Source organism: Callospermophilus lateralis, chromosome 3, assembly GCF_048772815.1.
Source record: "Callospermophilus lateralis isolate mCalLat2 chromosome 3, mCalLat2.hap1, whole genome shotgun sequence".
Classification (NCBI taxonomy): domain Eukaryota; kingdom Metazoa; phylum Chordata; class Mammalia; order Rodentia; family Sciuridae; genus Callospermophilus; species Callospermophilus lateralis.
In genome coordinates this window covers 28,396,433-28,417,705 of record NC_135307.1, presented here as the reverse complement: position 1 = coordinate 28,417,705, position 21,273 = coordinate 28,396,433, and the positions used below count along the sequence as shown (strand labels likewise).

Below are 21,273 nucleotides of genomic sequence, written 5' to 3'. Positions count from 1 at the left end.
AAAATGTAAAAAGACAATCACAGGGCCGGGGGGTGCTGTGGCACACGCCTATAATTCCAGCAGCTCTGCAGGCTAAGGCAGGAGGATCGTGAGTTCAAAGCCAACCTCAGCAACAGGGAGACCCTGTTGAGCAACTCAGTGAGACCCTGTCTCTAAATAAAATACAAAATAGGGCTGGAGATGTGGCTCAGTGGTTATGTGCCCCTAAGTTCAATCCCTGGTACTAAAAAAGAGAGAGAGAGAGAGAGAGAGAGAGAAACAATCACAGAATAAAAGTTTAAGATTTTGCAAATCACATATCTGTTAAGGGGCTTGCATCCAAAAAATATAAAACAAAAACTTATGATCATTGAATAATAAAAAGACAACCCAGTTGTAAATGGGCAGAGGATCTCAATGTACATTTCTTCAAAGAAAATATTTAAGTGTTTACTGAGTGCATGAAAAACTGTTTAACATCAAAAGCCATCAAAGGGTAATGAGAACCCAGTTAGGTATCACTTCATACCCACCAGGGTGATTATAATAAAAAAAAGAGCGACACTAGCAGGCATTGGTGAGGAGGTGAAGAAGCTGAATAGTAAGATTCTCGCGGAGATGTAATGGTGCAGCCACTTTGGAGAACAGTCTGGCAGTTCTTCTGTTGGCTAACCAGAGTTACCATATGATCTAGCAATTCTACTCCTATGTATATATCCAGTAGAAAGGAAAACATGTCCACACAAAAACTTGTCCATGAATGTTTGTAGAAGCATAATTCATAATATCCCCAAAGTGGAAATAACTCAAGTGGCCATCAGTGGACTGATAAATAAAATCCCACATATCCATCCAATGAGGTATTATTTGGCCACAAAGAGGAATGAAATACTAATACATGCTACAACAGGGATGAAACTCAAAAACATTTCCTGAGTAAAAGAAGCAAGTCAGAGAGGACCACTTATTGCATGATTGATATATATGGAATGTCTAGAATAGACAAAGCCACAGAGACAGGAAATAGAACTTGGTCCCGTGGTCCCCTAGTGCTAGGGAGATGGGAAGAATGGGGAATGGCAGCTAAATGTTGTGGAGTTTTCTTTGGGGAGTGATGAAAATGTTCTAAAATTGATGATGGTGAGAGTTGGACATCTCTGTGAATACACTAAAAGCTGATGAAGTGTATATTTCCTTGGGCACATCTATGATGTGTGTGAAGTTTATCTCAATAAAACTGTTTTTAGCCGGAGGTGGTGGCACATGCCTGTAATCCCAATGACCGGGGAGGCTGAGACAGGAGGATCGCAAGTTCAAAGCCAGCCTCAGCAACAGTGAGGTGCTAAGCAGCTCAGTGAGACCCTGTCTCTAAATAAAATACAAAATGGGGCTGGGGATGTGGCTCAGTGGTTGAGTGCCCCTGAGTTCAATCCCCAGCACCCCCCCCCAAAAAAAAAACCCAAACTTTTTAAAATAGGAAAGGATAACATCCACCTCACAGGGATGTGGGAAGGATTAAAAGGGATGATGTAACACATCACCCCGTGTGTAGCCATGCTCCATAATTAGTAATTAGTAGCCATGGCTAAAATCCCCTTTTTAGGGCCATTTTCTCTTCTTTCCTTTTTATTGCTAGTAGCCATCCAGTAACAAAGACTTGGATGGGTGGGATTTGGTACAGAACTGCAGAGGAAAGGGTATAAACAGTGGTGTCTAACTGGCTGCATCTCCAAATCCCCTGGAGAGCATTCTCGTTGGATTGGTCTGGTGGGGTAGTAAGTGGTCCTAAGTTTTATCTATTGGTTGAAACTCTGGTGTAGTAGGAGCCAGCCTAGGTCTTTGAAGGAGTGAGGACACTGTGTTCAGGACAGATGGCTTCCTGGAGCAATGAACTTGAGGGTTTGCAAACTTCCTTTGCAGACATCATCTCTTCTGATGTGTTCCAACAACCCCGGGAGGCAGGTGTCATTACTACCAAGAGTTGTTATGGAAGGAAGCTCCTTGAGATTAAGTCATCTGCCGGGGCCTCATTTTTAAAGCATTATTTCACCTCTTCTATTTAAAAGAAAGCAAGACCCACATACATGCTTCTATCTATTAGTTATCAAATCAAATGCCTTGGAGAGCATGGCCAAGGGGACATGTGCTGCCAGGCTGGTCGATTCTGCATAGACTTCAGAACGAAGCTCTTTCTGCTACTTGTGTTTAACTGATGGCTACATGCTTTATTGCTTGATGGCTATTCATGTTAAACAGCTTTTCATGATGAGCATCCTGAGAGTGGACAGCAGCTGAGAAAGCATTATCTGTCTGTCTGTCTGACCGCTGACCTACCATTTTATAACCAACTACTGACCTGCCTGTCCAAGAAAAACAAGAGAGGAGTAATCTGCGTGCTGAGGCTGTCAGAAACCTGCAGTTGTCCCACATAAGCTCTCAGTTAAAAGTTTTGTATCAATCAAAACACATCTTATTTTTCCATGTGACTATAATATGCTACAGTTGTAAGCCCTCAGATAAAATTCTGCTTTGTCTAAATTTAGTATTTTGCAGTATCATGTGAACAAGATACTTCTGCTGAAACTGCTCTAAAATCCACTGGGTTATATATATGTTGGTACTCCACAAAGCTGGTTCACAGACCAGCAATCCAGCATCTGGGAGCTTGTTAGAAGGGCTGGATTCGAGGATCTTGCCTTAACCCACTAAAGCTGGTGCTGTGGAGGGTGGGGCTGAGACCCGTGATGCAACAAGCCCTCCGGGGGATTCAGATGCTTTCTGCAGGTTAGATGACCTGATGGTGCCTTCCAGCTCTGTCTAAGATCCTATCTGAGCATGGTTACAAGGATCTAAAACAACATTTTTCTTCAAACCTAACTCCAGTTTCCTGGATGGATCTGTCTGCCGTGAATGTATGTAGTACCTGAATCTGGGTGAGGCAAGACTTGCTGTCTGAATCAGGGCTCCAGACAATTTTTTCCATGTCTAGGGATCCTAGGCATAGCATTGCCAGTGTCTGCGTCCTAAGGGATCTCCCAACTAATTAAGCTGCAGATTTTGTCAAGAGCTGCATGCTTTATTGCTTTCAAAGGGAGAATTACATAAGCTATTCTAATGCCAAAGGATGTGGCTTCTAAACTTGAGTCTCAACTGCTCTAGTCCAAGAACTGGGGAGGTGCCCCATACTCCTGGCAGCGGGGGATCGGGGGTGTGGGGGGTGGCTGTCTGTTCCAGTGTGGCCAAGCCTTTCTTTACCCGTTTCTGAACTTTTATTGCATCTTAATCCTTCTGCATATCACTCACTGTAAAAATCACCCTTCCATCTCTCAGGCCAGGCAGCCATGGTTGGGAACTCATTTGGCCCTGTCACATCGGTGGGAATTTTATTAGCAGGCGTTCAGTACCCTTGATGTAGAGGTGGCCGTTCTGCTGGGCAATTTGTCTGTTATCTATGTCTCGTGCCTGAAAGAAATTGGCTGAAATCTGTGTTTTAGCTGCACACCCTGCATACAGATTACATAGAGCTGCCTTGGTGGAGAATAATTAAACCAAGGACCTTGTTTTTCACCTTCCAGATGAAAGACAAATGACTTCCAAGGCTTTAATAGGATGGCACTTGAAGTGGTCTTTGACTTTGGCCAACTCGGGCTTTCAGAAGAGCCCTGTTCATAAATATTCAATGCAAGGATTGCATTTTCGTCTAATTGTGGAAGGCGTCGTGGGGCAGGAGCTCTCCTCTCTGCTTTCTGACCCTGTATGATCCAGGCACGTTACGGCGCTTCCTGCTGTGGTTCAAGAATTGGTTTCAACTGATTGTCATTCTTTGAGAAGAAAATGGGTTTTTCCCAGGCAGGTGTATTCTGCTGCTTGCTATCTTTTGGGGAGGGTGCGAGTCCTGTGGGGGCCACTATTTCTCTCCTTTTCTCATCTGTTAAAGCTATTGTCAATTGGGCAAGAAGCTAGATTGATTGCCTAGTAGGAAATCAGACCCCACGAAACCGTGTTAGGAAAAAGAAAGAAAGAAAGAAAGAAAGAAAGAAAAAAGCTAGAATAGACACATTTCTACAAACTCATCTTTCTCCAAATGGCTCTTTTCCAGCAGAGGAGTCCCCCACAGTCTTTGTCTCTTTTCCTCTTCCATGATGGGTTTTCTGCCTGTGCAAGGTGACTTTTCCTACCTCTCCTGGACTCTTTCTCATATTTGTAGTTAGTGTTTGCTCTTTCGTTAGTGGGACCAGCTGTATATGGGTGTCAGCCTTCCTAGTAGGCTTTCTCAGCCTTTGTTCCAAACACAATGCTCTCTTCTTAGCAGCGGAGACAGACTGTTCATAGAAACAGCACCAAGCCTGCAGCCTCTAGTTGAATAGGTTCTCTTAACTCTAAAGGCAAAGTTTTTGCCATGGACAAGAGGGATTGGGAGGTCCAAGGTCAGAGAAGTGCTTCATCTTGCTGAAATGTGGGGAGACAAAGAAGTTGGGTCAGATGGATCCACCTGTGAGCACTGATGCCCAAAGAGAATGCAGGTTGTTAGGCTTCCAGTTCATGAAGAAGGTGCTCCTGCTCCCCCACCTGGGCCAAGCGAACTCACTTCCCTTCCTTGAACCGGGAGCTCCTAGCCTGATGATGCAGGGGGATGTGGGGACTCTGGGTCTCCTCAGTTCTGGGACCTCCAGATGGAGCTGACTTTATAGCCCTGCCTCTCCCCACCCTTTTCTGAAGATGTTGAGACCACTGAGCTGCCCCTTCTCCATCCACTGAGTGAATGACTTTGGCAGGTGGAACCATTCATTACCTCTGCCAGCTCCTGTTCAGAGCCTTCATCTGGTGGTTGGCTGGGATGCTCTTGAGTGAGCACAGCTCCTGCGCATGGGTTTGTTCGTAGATGAATGTGTTTGGTTCTGTCCTGGTGCTGGGGGATGGCTGGAGTGAGGTAAAAAGAGCATTGGATAGGGAGTCAGGAATCCTGGGTTCTTGTCCAGGCCACAAACTCTGCAAGGGACCAGCATACAAAGAGTCAACAAAGCACAGGCTTTGTTCTCATGGAACTCCCACTTTGATGGAGGAGACAGAAACTGAGGATAGAATACCATGCAGTAGGGACCAGGATGAGCTCAGAGTTGTACAGGAGCTCAGAGAGGAGGGATGCCTCCCCATCCTGCAGAGTGTGAGATCTGAGAGGATCCCACTTCCTGTGGGAGGTGATGCTCCAGCTGAATGTACAGGAGACGTGGGAAGCCAGCCACGGGAACAGTGGGACACAGGCATGCAGCCAGGGAAGCGCAGGGCAGAGAGAAGCTCAGTGCTTCTGAACATAGACACAGGGTTGGGGTAGACGGCAGATGAGACTACAGGAGAAGGGCCAAGTCCAGGGATCCCTGCTTGGCACCTTAGGGAGCCTGAGCTTCATCCTGAAGGTCAGAAGGGTCACTCCCTGCCATCAAAGGCTAGTGACTGGGTCATATTTGCATTTTGGAAAGATCCCTCCAATGGCTAGGATGGGGGATGGTCATGCCAAATCAAGGGGAGAGAAAGTGGCAGTGGGTAGACAGTGGGGACCACATCTGAGGATGACTCAGGGTGTGGAATTGGATAGCCTCTGTGTTCAAAGCTGGAGCTAATGACAACAGGTGAGGGTGAGGCCTGAATTTCTAGCTCTAGGGAAGGGTAGATGGTGGGCCAGTGGGAGTGGAGAATAGAGACGCAGGAACCAACAGAAGACCAAGGCTTTGAGGTGCTGAGCAACAACCACACAGAGCATTCAGCTGGCAGCTGAACATTTGGGTCTGCAAATAAAGGTTTGGTTGGTATTGCAAGCCACGAGAGGAGATGGAATGGTGCTCCAGAGGTGGAGCATAGGGACTGAGAGAGCAGAAGGCCAAGGATGGGCCTGGAAAGCTTCACCTGGACCCAGTGGAAAGAGGATCCCAGGCAAGAGACTGATGAGGCATGGTCAGAGGACAGACAATCGAGTGTCATAAACTCGGGGCAGAGAGAATCAGGAACAGGGATGATGTACAGTTAGCACGGGCAGGAGGCCCAAGAGGATGGACTGATCAGTGTCCTGTGCGCTTGTCCTGAGGCCCCTGTCCCTGCCCTCAAGTGTAAGCCTTGGAGCCTAAATGCTTGCCACTTCTTAAAAGGGGATAGGGAGCCAGGCATGGCGGTACACACCTGTAATCCCAGTGACTTGGGAGGCTGAGGTAGGAGGATTGCAAGTTCAAAACCAGCCTCAGCAACTTAGCGAGGAGCTAAATGACTCAGTGAGACCCTGTCTCAAAATAAAAAATAAAAAAGGGCTGGGGATGTGGCTCAGTGGTTAAGCACCCCTGGGTTCTATCCTTGGTACCAAAAAGGGGGTTGGGGATGTCCTTCCCACAGCCCAGTCCTTCTCCAGCCATCAGGCTAACATGCCCAGGTAAGTCAGAGTTGGAAGAGACTTTGGGGAGGTCTTAGCCACAAGGAAGACTGCCTGTCAGGCGGAGTGGGGTCCATCTCTGTCTTTCTGCCTTGGCAACCTCGGGTTGATGCTTCCTTGCTGAGTGGCAGTTCTCCCACTTGTAAGTCGAGGCCCTACCTTGCCTAGGTGTTCAGGGACTAGTGAGAAGTGGAAGCAATTGTGTTTATTAAAGATGAGCCTCAGGTCTAGAGAGGCGAGCTGATGGTCTGAGGTCCCAGAGCAAGACATGGCTGTGACCAGGTGGGGTCTGTGTGTGCCAGTGATCATACATTAGCCGCCCACGGGCTGGTGCAGCCCACTGAAGTGTTTTGTTTGGCTCATGTAATATTCCTTTCAAAATGGAATTCATTGCCAACATTAAATATTGGGAGACTTTGAGGCACAGTGCCATCTAACCCTCCTCCTTTGCTAATGGCTAGTTCCTGCTTGGCTCCTGGAGGTGGTATGGGTTGGAAGTAGCCGCGGGGGAGTCAGGGGTAACCCCAGTCTTGAGTGATCATTTGTCTTAATTTTTTTCTGAAAGCCCTGCCCACTCTTCCCTGGAACAGCTGAGGTCCGGACTTCAGCCATCTAGGCGGGAAGGCCTGGCCAGAGGAGAGTGGAGACCCAGTGGCCTACTGTTTCCAACAGATAGGCCCCAGGGGAGGTGCTGGGGGAGAGGGCCCTCCCAACCTTTGCGGGCAGCAGAGGGTCAGCAAGGGTATTGGACGATGGCCCCTGGGGTTTCCTCATTCCTCCCTACTGGCCTGGCCTGGCCATGATCCCACCCCTGGACTGCCCTACTTTGTTGATGGGGGTGGGGGAGGGAGGGGCCGCAGCCCCTGGTTCAGCTAAGCCTGTTTATATGGGGAATGTCTGGTATGTTTGGCATTTGGGTGTTTACTTCCCAGGGTGCTCCTGGGTCCCTGGTGTTGAAATGTGGCTTCTGCATGTGGGGGTAGGGGGTGCTCTTGTGGGCCTGGCTGGCAGCTCTAGCCCAGGACTAGTTTGGAGGTTGCAGGGTTGGTCCACCCTGCTCCTCCCTCTCCCCAGGTCTCCTTTCTGTGTCACCTGCTGTCAGGAGGGTAGCTGAGTGTGCTGCTGTGCCCAATCCACGTCTCCCAGCCTCACCTGGGATGCAGCAGGGAAGCTACCTTCTGCAGACCCCTTCCTGTGTTTTAGGCTCTGGGCAGGAACTTAGGCCTCACGGCAGCCCTGGGCAGCGGGCTCAATGCCTTCCTTTTACAAGTGAGGAGTGGAGGCTCAGGGAGACCCAGTGACTTTCCCAGGAGCCCACAGCCAGTCTGTAGCAGAGTTTCTGGAAAACTCAGTCCTTGAAGACCCCCAAAGCCGATTCTCTCAACCCTGATGCCCTGAGCCTCAGGCAAGCCTGGTCTCGGCCTGGTCTGTCCCCCTGGCCTGTGTTCCCAGTTTGAGATGAGACACTTCATCCCTCTGCCGCTCCAGTTCGTGCTGGTTTGGGTCTCTCTCCTTGCCACAGGCATTATTGCTCTTTTCCCTTATTGCCTTGTCCCTGTGAGAGTGTTTCCGGCGTCGTGGGTTGAATGTGTCACTTCTCTTTTCTCATTCCGTCTCTCGGTGCATCTCGCAAGATCTCATTTTGAAAATGCCTGTGACATGTCAGAATTCAAATTCACATCTGGGCTGCTGTTGCCACCGCGGCAAAGCTGCGTGGCCTGCAGAAGGGAGCTGAGAAGCATGACCCCGGGTGACGGTGGGGGTGAGGCCCCTCCTTGGAGCCTCACGTGGAGCGTGCGTGTTCCACATTCATGTTAATTGTGCAATAAACTTTTTTTTTTTTTTAATTTAAGAAGACCCAATAAGGAAAAAGCAAAAATGATCATTGCCATTAGAGTTGGAAGCTTCTGCTGCCCGCAGACCACCTGCTTTTTGAAAGGAAGGAGCGCTCAGGCCCTGGGGCCAAAGGCCTGGATTCAAACCCTGTGCTTGTTCCTGGCCATCTCAGCAGCCTTGACGTCCCCAGTTCCCTCACCTGTAAATTGGATGGGATAATAGAACTGTCCTTGTTTGTACTGATGTGAAGGTACCATGCTCAGCATTAGTGGCTGGGAGAGGATACCGGAGTGTTGTGGGTTTTGTTTTGTTTTGGTGGCTCTGGGGATTGAACCCAGAGGTGTCCTACCACTGAACTACAGCCCCAGTATTTTTAAAAAAAAATTTATTTTGAGACAGGGTCTCACTCAATTGCCCAGGCTGCCCTTGGACTTGCGATCCGCCTCCCAAGTCACTGGGATTACGGGTGTGCGCCACCTCGCCTGGCCTATAGGAGAGATATTTATGTAAATAGATGAAGTGATGTTCTTGGGGGAAACTGAGAAGTGGCAGGCAGATGCAGATGTGGAAAAAGTAAATGCGATTAGTGGAAAACACCTGGGCGGAAAAAACGGGGAGATGATGGTGCGGTTACTTCAGATTGGGGGGGTCAGCGAGGTCTTCAACTAGAAGACTTAGCAGAGAGGACAGCAAGTGCAGGGCCCACGGACAGGAAAGAACTAGGCATTTTGAGGAAGAGGCCCTGCTGGTTGAGAGCTAGAGACGAGCCATGCGAGGGAGGGTCAGAGAGGCCGGCCGGGTCTCCTCAGCTCTGTGGGCCTGGGAGTAGTCTAGGGTCTGTTCCATCTGTGATGGAAACTGCTGGAGGGTTTTAAGCAGAGGAGCCACGTACATTTTAGCAACGGAGAGCCCCTAGGCCCAAGGCCCTGGTGTAGGGCACAGGGTGAAGAGCTTGGCCCAGGGCGGAGGCAGCAGGGCTGGAGAGGTGTGGGTGTGTGGCTTGGAGAGGCCACCTGCCCGGTGAACTATGGGAGGAAAGGGATTAAGAATGCCTCCAGGTTTGCTTTTGGTTGAATGACCAGGTAGAGGGTGGCGGTGTTTACTGAAATGAAGAAGACGTTTGTGGAGAGAAACTCCAGCAGCCTCCTGAGCCAACCTCTAGGTGCACACAAGTCACCTGGGAATTGTCGGACACACAGACTCCAATTCAGCAGGTCTGGGTGGAGAGCGGATTGTCTAGCAGGCACTTCTGTGGGCTGGTACCTGGATGTCCGCAGACCACACTTGGAGTCGTGAAGCACCAGGCCTGAGCTGGCAAGAATTCAGTCAGAGCCAGCTGCAGGGATGGCCTTGATCCCTTGTCTGCCAGTCCTGACTGGGACCAGCACTGTGGGTGAGCTCGGATGGGTCACCGAGATATTCTCCCTTGCCCGACAGCTCTGTTCCTGTTCTCCCCTGCACTGTGCCCCGGGTGGCCTATGCAATAGACCACATTACCCAGCATCCCTTGCACTCTGGTTTGGGTTGAGCTTGGCCACTGGGAGGTCGCAGCGGGGGAGTCAGGGTTTTCATTTCTCCCGTGCCTCCCTGCTGGATACCCACCATTTGCTTTTTTTTTTTTTTTTTTTTTTTAAAGAGAGGGAGAGAGAGAATTTTTTAACATTTATTTATTTTTTTTTTTAGTACTTGGCGGACACAACATCTTTCTTTGTACGTGGTGCTGAGGATCGAACCCGGGCCGCACGCATGCCAGGCGAGCGCGCTACCACTTGAGCCACATCCCCAGCCCCACCATTTGCTTTTTATGAGGGCTGTTTAAGGGGCCTTTCTTCATCCAGGTTCTGCCGCTGTCCTAACAGTTGGTTCTAGAAACATTGCTCTCGTGTAGGATTTTTTTCCCCTAATTACTGGGGACCATATTCTACTCTCCATTATCATCTGGCATCCCCTATCTTCCCAAGAGTAGAACCCTGGTGTCCCAGACACCTTTCTGGAAGTGCCAGAAAGCTTCTCAGCTCACTCTAGGACTGTCAGGCACAATGGCACACACCCATAATCCCTGCTACTCGGGAGGTTGAGGCAGGAGAATTGCAAGTTCAAGACCAACCTTGGCACCTTAGTGAGACCCTATCTCAAAATGAAATAAAACGAGCTGGTGATGTAGCGTGGCGCAGTGGTAAAGCACCCCTGGGTTCAATCCCCAGTACACACACACCACCACCACCAACAACGACAACAACAACAAACCCTCACTTACACTCCAGGCCACAGGAGGAAGTCGCAGGATAAATTCAGGGGTGCACATTATGAACCCCAGGGACAGGGAGCATGTTCAGGCCTCACAAGGAGTGGGATTGAAAGAACCAAGATAGTTTCTTTCTGTGTGTCTTTTGCCTGTCCACTGCTTGTCCCTCTGTCCACACCACCAACTCTGCTCTGTCTGTGGTTCTGCTGCTCCGCTGCTCTCACTCATCTTTGTGAGCAGAGGCTGGGAGCTCTCACAGGGCCAGGCCAGGGTGAGCAAGTGAGGGGCCCACGCACGACCGCAAAGGTGCTGACCCTGCACCTTCATGAGCTGCAGAGTGGGGGGGGCTCCCCAGTGCGTGCAGGGCGCCCAGTGCATACAGGGCGCCCTGTGCTCACTCACCCTGGTCCAGGCCCACTTGCTCCCCTGGTCTGCTTTTTCGTCTCTGACTCCATCCGACAGCTCAGCTTCTCCCTGGTCTCTGCTTCTTGGTACTTCAGCAGCCTGATCTTTCTGCTTATGGCCACATGGCTAAAGTTGGTGGCCCTATGTGTCTCCCTACCCAGCGCTTGGTACCTTAGTGAATATACTGAATACAGCCCAGTGGCCAGGGACTGGGACTTCCCTGCCTTTCATCAGGGGCTTGAGAACAGACTCTTTGAGGAGGGGGAGGGGCTGATAGAAACAAGGGCCCACTTGGCCATGGGTCCCCGAGTCTCTTCCTCTGGTGTAAGATGTGGCTCAGGGCATCCCTCACTGCCAGCATACAGTCTGCTTGGCCCTTGGGCCCTCCTGGGAATGTGGGGAAAACAGCCAGAACTGAGTTTGCAGACAGGGAAAGACATGCTGCTCTCCTCCAGCCCCCCTCGAGGTTCTTTAAATGCCCTGAGTGAATATCGGGCTGCCCCCTCCTCAGCCACCAGGGCTCTCCCAGCTGGGTCTGTAGAGCATCGTCCCCGCCAGTCGGGGTTCTGCTTTTAGATGTCCAAGCTGAGTGTGGTACAGTGCTCTCACCCACTCTGGCCAAATGCACTAGAGAATTCGGGAAGGCTCAGGAAGGAGGAGGCAGAAGCCTTCCCTCTGGAGATGCAAGAAGAGCCTGAAAGAGGACTTGGGGGGTGGGGACGGAAGTGGTCCCATTTGGGGGCACAGATGGTGCCGGCACCTGTGAGAGGACCTGGGGAGCTGTGGGGCCTTGCAGGTCCTACTTTATTTGGGGGGGCCTCGACAACCATTTTCTACATCTCCTCTGGGCAATTTTTAAACAGCAGCAGGAGGATTTAGGGAAGACACTGCACCAGTTCAATGGGGAACGTGTGGCAAGGGGACTTTGGGGCCATGTCTTGCCTTATTAGGAGAGGCCAGCCCAGGTGAGGAATGGGTGCAGGAAAGGCCTGGGGGTGGGCATGGGAGCTGCGGAAGGAGGAAGAGGGCTGCCCTGCCAAAGCCCAGGCCCTCTGTCCGTGTGGAGAGAGGCTATGGAACTGGGGCCTTCAGGCCCACATGCACACTCCAGGTTCTGGGCCTGCTTGGGGTTTGTGCAGACCTGCCACAGCCATCAGTGCCCTGTGCCCTGAATCTGGATTCTGCTTCTGGGGAAGCTGGGACCCAATGCTCAAGCTTTACTTGCCTTCTACAGAGACGAGGCCTTCCCTGCAGAGAAGGGTCCCCTGAGCACTGAGGGAAAAGATTATGCAGATGCAACATGGTGCTAAGATGCTTCATAGTGAAAGAATCCAAGCCGGTGGCATCGTCCTCTGGAATCCTTATTCCATTCATTCCTCCGAGTAACATCTGTGGAGCTCCTTCCAAGTGCCATGTTCAGATCCCTGTGTCTAGACCTGCAGGGAAGACAGGTGCCACGTAAATCAAGGGCGGTGGTGAGGTGCAACAGGCTCTTACAGAGCACAGGAAGGGCAGCTGATTCTATGTGGGGAGTCCCAGGAGCCTTTGCAGAGAAGGTGACATTTACTCTTAAAGGCTGAGCAGGGGTTTACCAGGTGGGAAAGAAAGATCCTCTTAGTGGGGGCCAGGAAGGCCTGGCTGGCTTGGAGAGGGCGAGACTTGGAGTAGGGGGTGATGGTAGATGGATGTGACTGCAGAGGGTGGATGGAGCAACTCTGCCAATCTGGGGGTCGAGCTGGCCCAGTTAATCTGTTAAACTTCTCTCAGCGCGGGGCCTTTCTGCATTTGCTCCTGACTCTGCAGAATTAGGTCCTGTGCAGGGGTGGGGTAGGAGTCAGGCCTTGGGGCACAGGGGCGTGTCCCCCAAGGGAAGGCTGGAGGCCTAGCAGTGCCCAGCCTGCACACATCACCTTGGCAGTTTGTGGGCAAACCCTCTTGGCCGAGGGAGGGGAGATTGCACTGCCAGCCACTTCCTCCAGTTCCTTCCCTGTGCCTGTCGTCACGGTTACCCTAGGGGTGAGGCTGAGGTTGGGCGGAATCAATTTCGGCCAGGTTTCTATTTTCCCAGATGCAGGTCAGCCAGAGGAGCTGTCACTTCTGGTTCTGTTTCAAAGGAAGCCAAGGGGTTGGGAGGTGCTTGGGTGTGGTGGTGTTGTCGAGAAGCCTCCTGGGGGTGAGAGTGGGTCAGGAGAAGCCCAGAGGTGGCAGGGAAGGAAGAAGAGGCTGCCCTGCCAGGACTCAGGCCCTCTGTCCTGAGCTCCCTAGAGCATGCTGGGAGTGCATGAAGAGAGGCTGCTTATTTTCCTGGCCTATAGCCCTTTGGGCTGAGACCTTGCTGCAGGCCTTGGGCTGCCAGAGTCACCCCCGCTCCACCCCCTGCCCTGCTTGAGAAGTGAGAGAGTTGGCAAACCCCGGGCAGTCCAACAGCTTCTCTAATGGCCTCTGACTCTGAGCTGGCCCCAGCCCAGCCGGACCTATGAGTCCTCCAGATTTTCCTAATAGGTAATGGGCAGCAGGAGTTACCATACCAAAGTGCCCTGGATGGACCGGGGCTGTGCACTCCAGGATTCAAGAGCAGGAGAATTGAAGCTCATGAAATCTGAGTTTAAAATCCTGGCTCTGTCATTTCCCTGTTGTATGATCTAGACAAACGGAGCCATTGAGCCATTGATAGCCAGTGTCCTATCTATAAGATGGGACAATAATAGCAGCTTCCTTATGAGACTCGATTATGAGAATTAAATGATGCACTGAAAGTATTTAGCAAAGTAGGCAACCGATGGCAGCTCTCGTTATCATCGCTAATGAAGCTGACAACTGCCACTTAGTCTCAGAGGTGGAGCTGGTGGGCGGTGGGTTTCTGTCTCCCCATCTAATGGGCTCATGCATGGTGAGTTCCAACATGTCCTGGGAGAGAAGCGAGTTGGAGACACAGGAGGCCCCTGGGCTGGGCCCTGGAATCCCCCAGCTCCCTCACTGGCATCTTGAGGAAGAAGAAGCAAAGGTGAAGGGTTTCCCTGGAGCCATTGGGAGATGGATAGGGAAATGGATCTGAGAATTTGGAAAGACCAGGAGGGAGGAACATCGACATGGAAAGGCGTGAGGGTTTAAAATCTCAACAGAGGGTGGGAGGGAGGGGGTTAAAGGCTGGGAGGTTAGAGGGGTACGGGTGGGATGGGAAAGCAGTGTCCGTGCCCAAGACACTTTTAGAGGAAGTGCCTGAGAACTGCTGGCCCGGAAAATCATGCCCGCAGGCCTTGGGCCGGGCGGAGAACAGGCCGGCCCGCCTGCCAGGTGCAGCCTTGTCAAAGTGGCTTCCCCGGGTCCTGGCCCCCTAACTCTGGCAGGATCAGGTAGCCAACCCGGGGCTTGTGGGAGGGCAACTGCTCCCCGGGATACCCACTGGCCCGGAGAGTATCCTCTCAGCAGCAGCCAGCCGGCTGAACACCAGTGAGCGCTTGGCTGGGAAGGGGGAACTGTCCCTCTGTCTGTCTGTGTGTCCCAGCTGGTCTCAGTGCCTAATCGGTGGCTCTGTTGCCCTCACAGCTAGATGAGGAAGAGGAGCGACGGAAAAGGCGTAGGGAGAAGAACAAAGTCGCAGCAGCCCGATGCCGCAACAAGAAGAAGGAGCGCACGGAGTTCCTGCAGCGGGTGAGCCGGGGCTGGCAGGCGGGCAGGGAGGCCTGTCCTGTCTTTGGAGCAGCTGGTGTTCTCTCTGCACAGGAGACATCATCCGATGGTGTGGAATCAACGGCCACACCCACTGCCCTTTCTGTCACCTGTATGATACCCTTTCCCCAAATCCAGAAAACCAAGGCACCCTGCAGCAGCTTCTGTCCAACCTGTCACCTGGAAGCCCTGGTCACCCACCAGTCCCACTGAAGAAGTGCCTCCCCACCCCAGGCTTGGCCACTGTCTCTGGGGATCCAAGGCAGCCCTAGGCTGCTGAGCCTTTTCCTCGTGGCTCTACCTGCCCTTTCTCTTGGAATGTGCCAAGTTTGTTCTGTCTCCCCCCTGAGTCCTAGCTCTTCGACCTTTCCTACATCCTGTAATGACAGATGTTTCTTCTAATGAAGAAGCAACCAGAAAGTTGATTAGTCCAAACCAGTACTCAATCATGATAATAGTAAATATAATAAATAATAGCAGTAACAATATATAATAACAGCATAAGAACAGGCCCTGTTCTGCCAGTATATAACAGTTAACCACAGTTGCTAGCATTTATAAAGATGGCACTGTGCTAAGTGCTACATGAAATGTTTCTGATCTCATTTTGTTGGTTGAATAACCATATGAGATGGGTGACTTTCTACAGATAAGGAATCCAAAGTGTGGGGAGGTCAAGTCACTCACCCAGGTCTCTCAGCGGCTAGGTGGGATATGAGCCCAGCCTGCGGCTGACCGCAAGCCTTTGTCCTTCACTCCGCCACACCGGCTCTAGTTCACTGGTTCACTGGTTGGTTCATTTGTTCTTTTGTTCATTCCTTGATTCCAAAAATGTTCTTTCACATGTGCTACATGTCCAGAGTTCTGCCTGGTGCACTCTGGGACAGTACTGGACACTCTGCCTGCCCTGCAGCAGACAGAGGTGGGGGGAGGCACAGAGGGCTAGAGAAGCCTCCCCAGAGCTCCCTCTTCCAGGGGCCTGTCAGACCGTTAGCAGCAAGACATACCCGAGCCCACATACCAGGGACACACAGTGTGACATCCAGTCATTGCCAGACAGACAGCACTCGCTGTCCTTCATTCCAGTAACACTTGTCAAACACCTACTATGTGCCAGGTCTTTCACAAATCTCCATGAATCCTTACAATAGTCCAGTGAGATATTAACTCTTCCCATTTTAGAGACTGACCTGTAGCTTGGAGAGCTCAAGTTACTTGCCTGAAGTCACCGATGACAAGTGGAGTGCAGGGATTCAGTCATCCATTTGCTCATCCACCAGTCCATCCAACTAACAATGGATGAGTGCCGGCTGCTCCTGTTGCACTGTGGATAAACAGGCTGCGTCTGCCCTGGGATGGTGGGCGGGAGCTGGAGGAGAGTCAGGTGTTCTGAGTATCCCACTGGGAGGCCCAGTGTACTGTGGGAACTGCAGGGGGCCTGTCCTGGGCTAAGCCAAGGAACATCTAGGCTTCAGCTGTGAGATCAGAGCAGCAGAAGGAATAAGGTGCTGGACACGGATGTAGGGGTTTCCAGGAAGGGTTCGTGGGAAGGTGGGAGGTCGCTTACGGATGTGTTAAGGTATTGAGCAGAATGTCTGTGTGGCTGGAGGTTAGGGAGCTGAGCAGAGCTGCAGAGGCAGGCGGGCCCAGAACTGGCGTTTGCGGAGTGGTCCCAGGTGCTGGGTTGCCTGGGACAGTCTGGGACTGTGCCTGTTGTCCTGGCCGAGTGACCAGGATGACGGTTTACGGAAAACCATGAGAGGGTTTCAGGAGGAGGGGGAAACCTCTGAAGCATGCCTCTGGCTGCAAGGTGGGGCACAGGCTGCAGACCTGAGTAGTGTCCTTGTTGTCCCAGTGAGAGAAGATGAGGCTGGAAAGGTGCAGAGACGAGTGTCGCCTGGGGTCTGGGTGGGACAGTTTGAGGCAGCACTGTCTGGGCCCAAGTCCAGGCCCCCTACTCCCCACCCCGCCTGGGAAGTGTATGGCTGTGTTGACTGCCTCCAAACCCCCAGACACCAGATCCTCCCCTGGGACATTCCGACTGCATCTTGGAGAGTTCCCTGCCTCCACCAGCTGAGGCCCTGAACCCTGAGCAGGAATCAGGCCCTGAGAGGCCCTGGGGCTTCCCAAATGCCTCGTCTGTCTGTGGCCAGGAGCAGCAGCCCCATGTGTGTCTCTTCTATACCGCTGGCCCTGTCCAGTGCCTGTGCCTAAGGCAGGTTCTCTGGGTCTTGGTGGTAATGTCACCTCACGTTCCGATGGTGCTCTGCACTCTGCATAGCTCTCTCTTCTTAATGGTCACAACCACTCTGGGAGGAGACCAAGAGCCCCGTCCCACTGAGGAGGATCCTGAGGACTTAAAGACTCGCTCACTGTCACACAGTGGCTGAGTCAGTGGACAGAGAATCTAGGGCCTCCTCTGCTGTCTAGTGTCCTATTCAGGTTGCCCAGACTCAGAGGAATTACAAAACATGTTCAGAGGGGTGTAGCTGGCAGGTAGCAGTGTTAGTGAAGTCTTTTGGGCCAATCATCATGTTTTCTGAGACATCACTGAGGCCCAGAAACAGGGAGTGACTTGGCCGGGCCACCCAGCCCTTCACCTAATATTTCTTACTACTGACTTTGCTGACCACAGCGTAGGAGACAGAACCTCCCCATGCACTGGTTCGGTTCTAAAACAACAAATGGTTTCAATTCTTCTAGAGCAATAAATATCTACCAGAAGTCAAAACAACAAACACACACACAAAAAATACAGACAGAATCATTTCATTTCCTAATTAACATGTGGAGGTCCTCGCTGGTTCCTATTCATTCATTAGGAAAACAAATCAGGTAATTGCTATTACAAAGCCACAAGCCACTTCTACAATCATGATTAAAAAGAGAGTCTTCTTACGGTTGCACAAGAAATAAATACGTAGCCCCAGCCCCTAACAAAAGGGAAAGGTGGTTAGTGACATTGTGACAGCCAGGCAGACTTCAAGAGAGCCCATGGTAGGCTCTCACATTCTCAAACCAACAGACAACTGCATTCCTGTGACAGTTGCCTGTGCAGAGCCAGCTGCCTCTCGCCCCATTGGTGTCAGGTGACACTGGTGGGTTGTTTGGACATGCGGCTGTTTCTGGCAGGTGCATCTGTGTGTGATATTAATGAATTCCGCATATTGAACACATCTGCTTGGTATCTGTTTTGACTTCAAGCTCCCTGCACTTGTGAACTTCTCTGCCCTGCCCACACTCTCCAGAACAGCTCCCCAGACAGACTCCTTCCTCAGTCTCAGGGTCAGCTCTGCTCCGTCTCCTCCATTCTCCAAATCCTGGTGGTCATCAGGACCTATTTTCTTTGAAACATCTTTCTTCTCTCTCTTTTTCATATTATTGGGATCAGTTCTTCTGATCCCCAAGATCATCGCCTTTTTACAGATGAAGTGACCGAAGCTCTGAGAAGTTAAGAAATGTGCCCCAGACTCTGATGCTAAATCCACAGGCTTTCCAGAGCTATAGTCTAGCTCTTAACTTTCCTGCCTTCTACACTACTGTATCCAAAAGTGAGCTGTGGGACACCTGGACCATTTGTATCTTCTTTATACATCTTCTGCTTTCCCATGTCTGTGTCCCTGCTCACTCAGGGCTCCTACCTGAAGTTCTTCCCTTCCCTTCTCTACCCACCAGAACCAACTCATCTTTTAAGCCAAGGAGAGACCCTGCTCATTAATCCTCTTTGAAGGTCTCCTAAGCCCTGAGTGGCTGATGATCCCTAGTAAGTTCAGAGATGAGAAGATCCACAGAGCCTTTGGATTCCCCAGACATTCTCTGTTCCAGCAGGTCCTCCGCAGATCATGGGTGGTGGGGTACCCTGAGACTCCTTGAGGCAGAAGCTCAGGAAAATTTGAGGACAGAGCTAGCACCTTGGGTTTGAGAACTGGAATGTCAAAAGTCCCCAGAGTCACTCTCTGTGCAGGTGGCTAACATTGGCATCAGACTTCCACAGACTATCATGGTTTCCTGTGGAGTCTCTCCTGGCTCCCAAGGTAGATTTCTCAGAATTCTGAGACCCATGGACCAGGCCAGCTTCCCAGTCGCGTCTCAGCCTGTCAAACCAGAAACCCCCATAACTGGTTTTTAGTATCTTTCCCAAGCACTTTTTTCCCACTTGTTTTGAGGCTTTCTCTCTGGGTCTCAGCCACGAGGCTTACCTTCCCAGCAGTCAGGAGCTCATTCTGCCACCTTGGAACAACCCAGTGGACTGGACTGAGGAAGGCAGCCCACCTGGGGTGCGTGAGCCCCACTGAGCCTCCAGAACCCTTAGAGGGAGGCTGTTCCTCCTGCCCTGTGGCTGGTAGAGGGACAATATGATTGTCACATGCTCAGTTACACCACAGCCTGCTCCTTTTTTTTTTGTACCAGGCATTGAACTCACAGACACTTGGCCACTGAGCCACATCCCCAGCCCTATTTTGTATCTTATTTAGAGACAGGGTCTCACTGAATTGCTTAGAGCCTTGATTTTGCTGAGGTTGGCTTTGAACTTTCGATCCTCCTGCCTCAGCCTCCCAAGCGGATGGGTTGCTGAGTCTCTGCCCTGTGGCATTTTGGATGGGATAGTTTTCACTGTCCATAGCAGACTGGCCTCTGCCCATCTTCCCTGACTGGTGACAACCAAAAACGTCTCCTGACATTGTCAAATGTCTCCTGAGAGGCAGAGTCACTCCCAGTTGAGAACTAAATTGGCCTAAAACTTTGCTGGCCCAGGAATAAATTTCAGCTCTCAAACTGGTTCTAAGTGTTTAGGCATAGTCCCAGAAAAAAAAAAAAAAAATCATTCAGATGCTTTTCTGTCATTCTGTTGGACCCCAAGGCCCTGAACTGGTGTGGCCATCACTTGTCCCCACTATGGACACATGACCCCAGTCCCACCAAGTCAACATCTCTTCCTTTGCCCAGAGCCTCTCCAGCTCAGCTGGAAGTGCCTTGGAAATCTCACTTGAAGTCCATCTAAACCTCCCTCGGGATCCAGTAGGCTGCTTGACAGTTGCCCTTCTGTGAACAAAATGTCTATAGATTTCAGCAGGTGTGGAAGAGACTGTTTAAATAATTATAGACTCACTTGACCACGCTGGGATTCCACAGGCCAGAATATCCCCATTATATATTTATCGTTCATCAGAGCACTTGCCATTGTACTGTCATCCTTGGCCACCACAGGCCTTCTGTGCACCCTCCACTAGACCCTCCTGGCCTCTGTTCTTTGCCCACCTTTTACTTCCTGTGCAAAAGCCCCCGAGGCCGAACATGAGTCAGGCTGGCCCCAGAATGTCACCTGGACTCATCCCACTGTGACAGTCCAGTGTCACAGTGTCACAATATCACTGCCTGCAGAAAGTAGTTAGCCCAGAGCCTCAATCGCCACAGGGAACAAGTAGAAAACAACGCAGGCGATACCAATGCCACCTGCAGGGCAAGGGCTACCAATGCCACCCGCAGGTGCCCTGCGCCCACCCACAGGCAGAACCGCTGCGAGCCTGCGGGGGAGTCTCACAGTGTGTTTCTGTTTGCGCAGGAGTCGGAGCGGCTGGAGCTCATGAACGCGGAGCTGAAGACGCAGATCGAGGAGCTGAAGCAGGAGCGGCAGCAGCTCATCCTCATGCTGAACCGCCACCGCCCCACCTGCATCGTCAGGACCGACAGCGTCAAGACGCCCGAGTCCGAAGGCCACCCGCTGCTGGAGCAGCTGGAGAAGAAGTGACCATGGGCCTGGCAGAGGAGGAGGAGGAGGAAGGGGAGGAGGAGGAGGAGAGACGGAGGAGGAGGGGGCTCCCAGGCGGCCTTTCCTTGGTGCATGACAAACTCTACACTGAGGCTCAGCACGGCGGCCTGGGGCGGGCTCTGGCGTGGAACTCGAACTCGGATCGGCCACACGCGGGGAAGAGCGGGCTGAGGGAACCCAGAGGGACCAAGCGCTGAGACCAAAGCTGAACTGCGGGTGGGGCTGTCCGGCCTGGGGCGCGGCCGGAGGAGGCAGGACGAGGCACCCGCATCAGAGAGATGCCCAGCCGGCAGCCTCGGGCGCGTCTCCAGCTTCTCTGCCAAGGCCACCCACCCGAGGGACCACCGAGCAGCCAGGAAAAGCCATGAGTTGTAACCAAAATGGAGCTGAGGATGGAACTCAGCGCAAACCTGCAATCGCCTGCCCCTAGCCCTCCCCCGACCCTGGTACAGAGGTGGAGAGGGGCGGGCGATGGCCCTGCCCGGGAGGTGGCAGCCGGACGCGCCCTCGCGGGCCTGGGGAGTTTGCCGTGGGCACTGAGGCGCGGGCGCCCTTCCAAAGCACACACTCACTGAATGTTTACAGACTGGCTGTCCTGGCAGGGCTTTCCACTGCACACGGTTTTTATACTTTCTTTTTCTTTTTCTTTTTTTTTTTTTTTTAAATATTTTTTACAAAAAAAAAAGATTTTATACAAGCAATATATATATGGATTTCTATAATCACTCGATGTGATACAGTATAAATATGCTATGGTTTGTTTGTTATGGACAGATATCCACCCATTATGGCCGTTGTGTGTAACTCCTAAGTACTGTAGTCTCTGGGTGTCGGGGGTGGCTGGGGTGGGCTGGGGTACCTTTCCCTCCTTGTAAACCCTTCCTAGTTCGCAGTCCTGTATTGCTCAGTAAACATTGCTCTTACTTACCCAGCTGCCTCCTGTAGTGTCTGCTG

At 51.7% G+C, this 21,273-nt stretch overlaps 1 protein-coding gene across 1 annotated transcript in view; it reads left to right on the top strand.

Annotated features, from left to right (window-relative positions):
- Positions 1-20,448, top strand: part of Jdp2 (Jun dimerization protein 2) — a 36,995-nt gene extending 16,547 nt beyond the window's left edge. The window contains exons 3-4 of the mRNA XM_076848082.2: positions 14,427-14,531; positions 20,113-20,448. Coding sequence (XP_076704197.2) covers positions 14,427-14,531; positions 20,113-20,298 — 291 coding nt within the window. The 3' untranslated portion in view covers positions 20,299-20,448. The remainder of the gene's footprint in view (positions 1-14,426; positions 14,532-20,112) is intronic.
- The last annotated feature ends 825 nt before the right edge of the window (positions 20,449-21,273 follow it).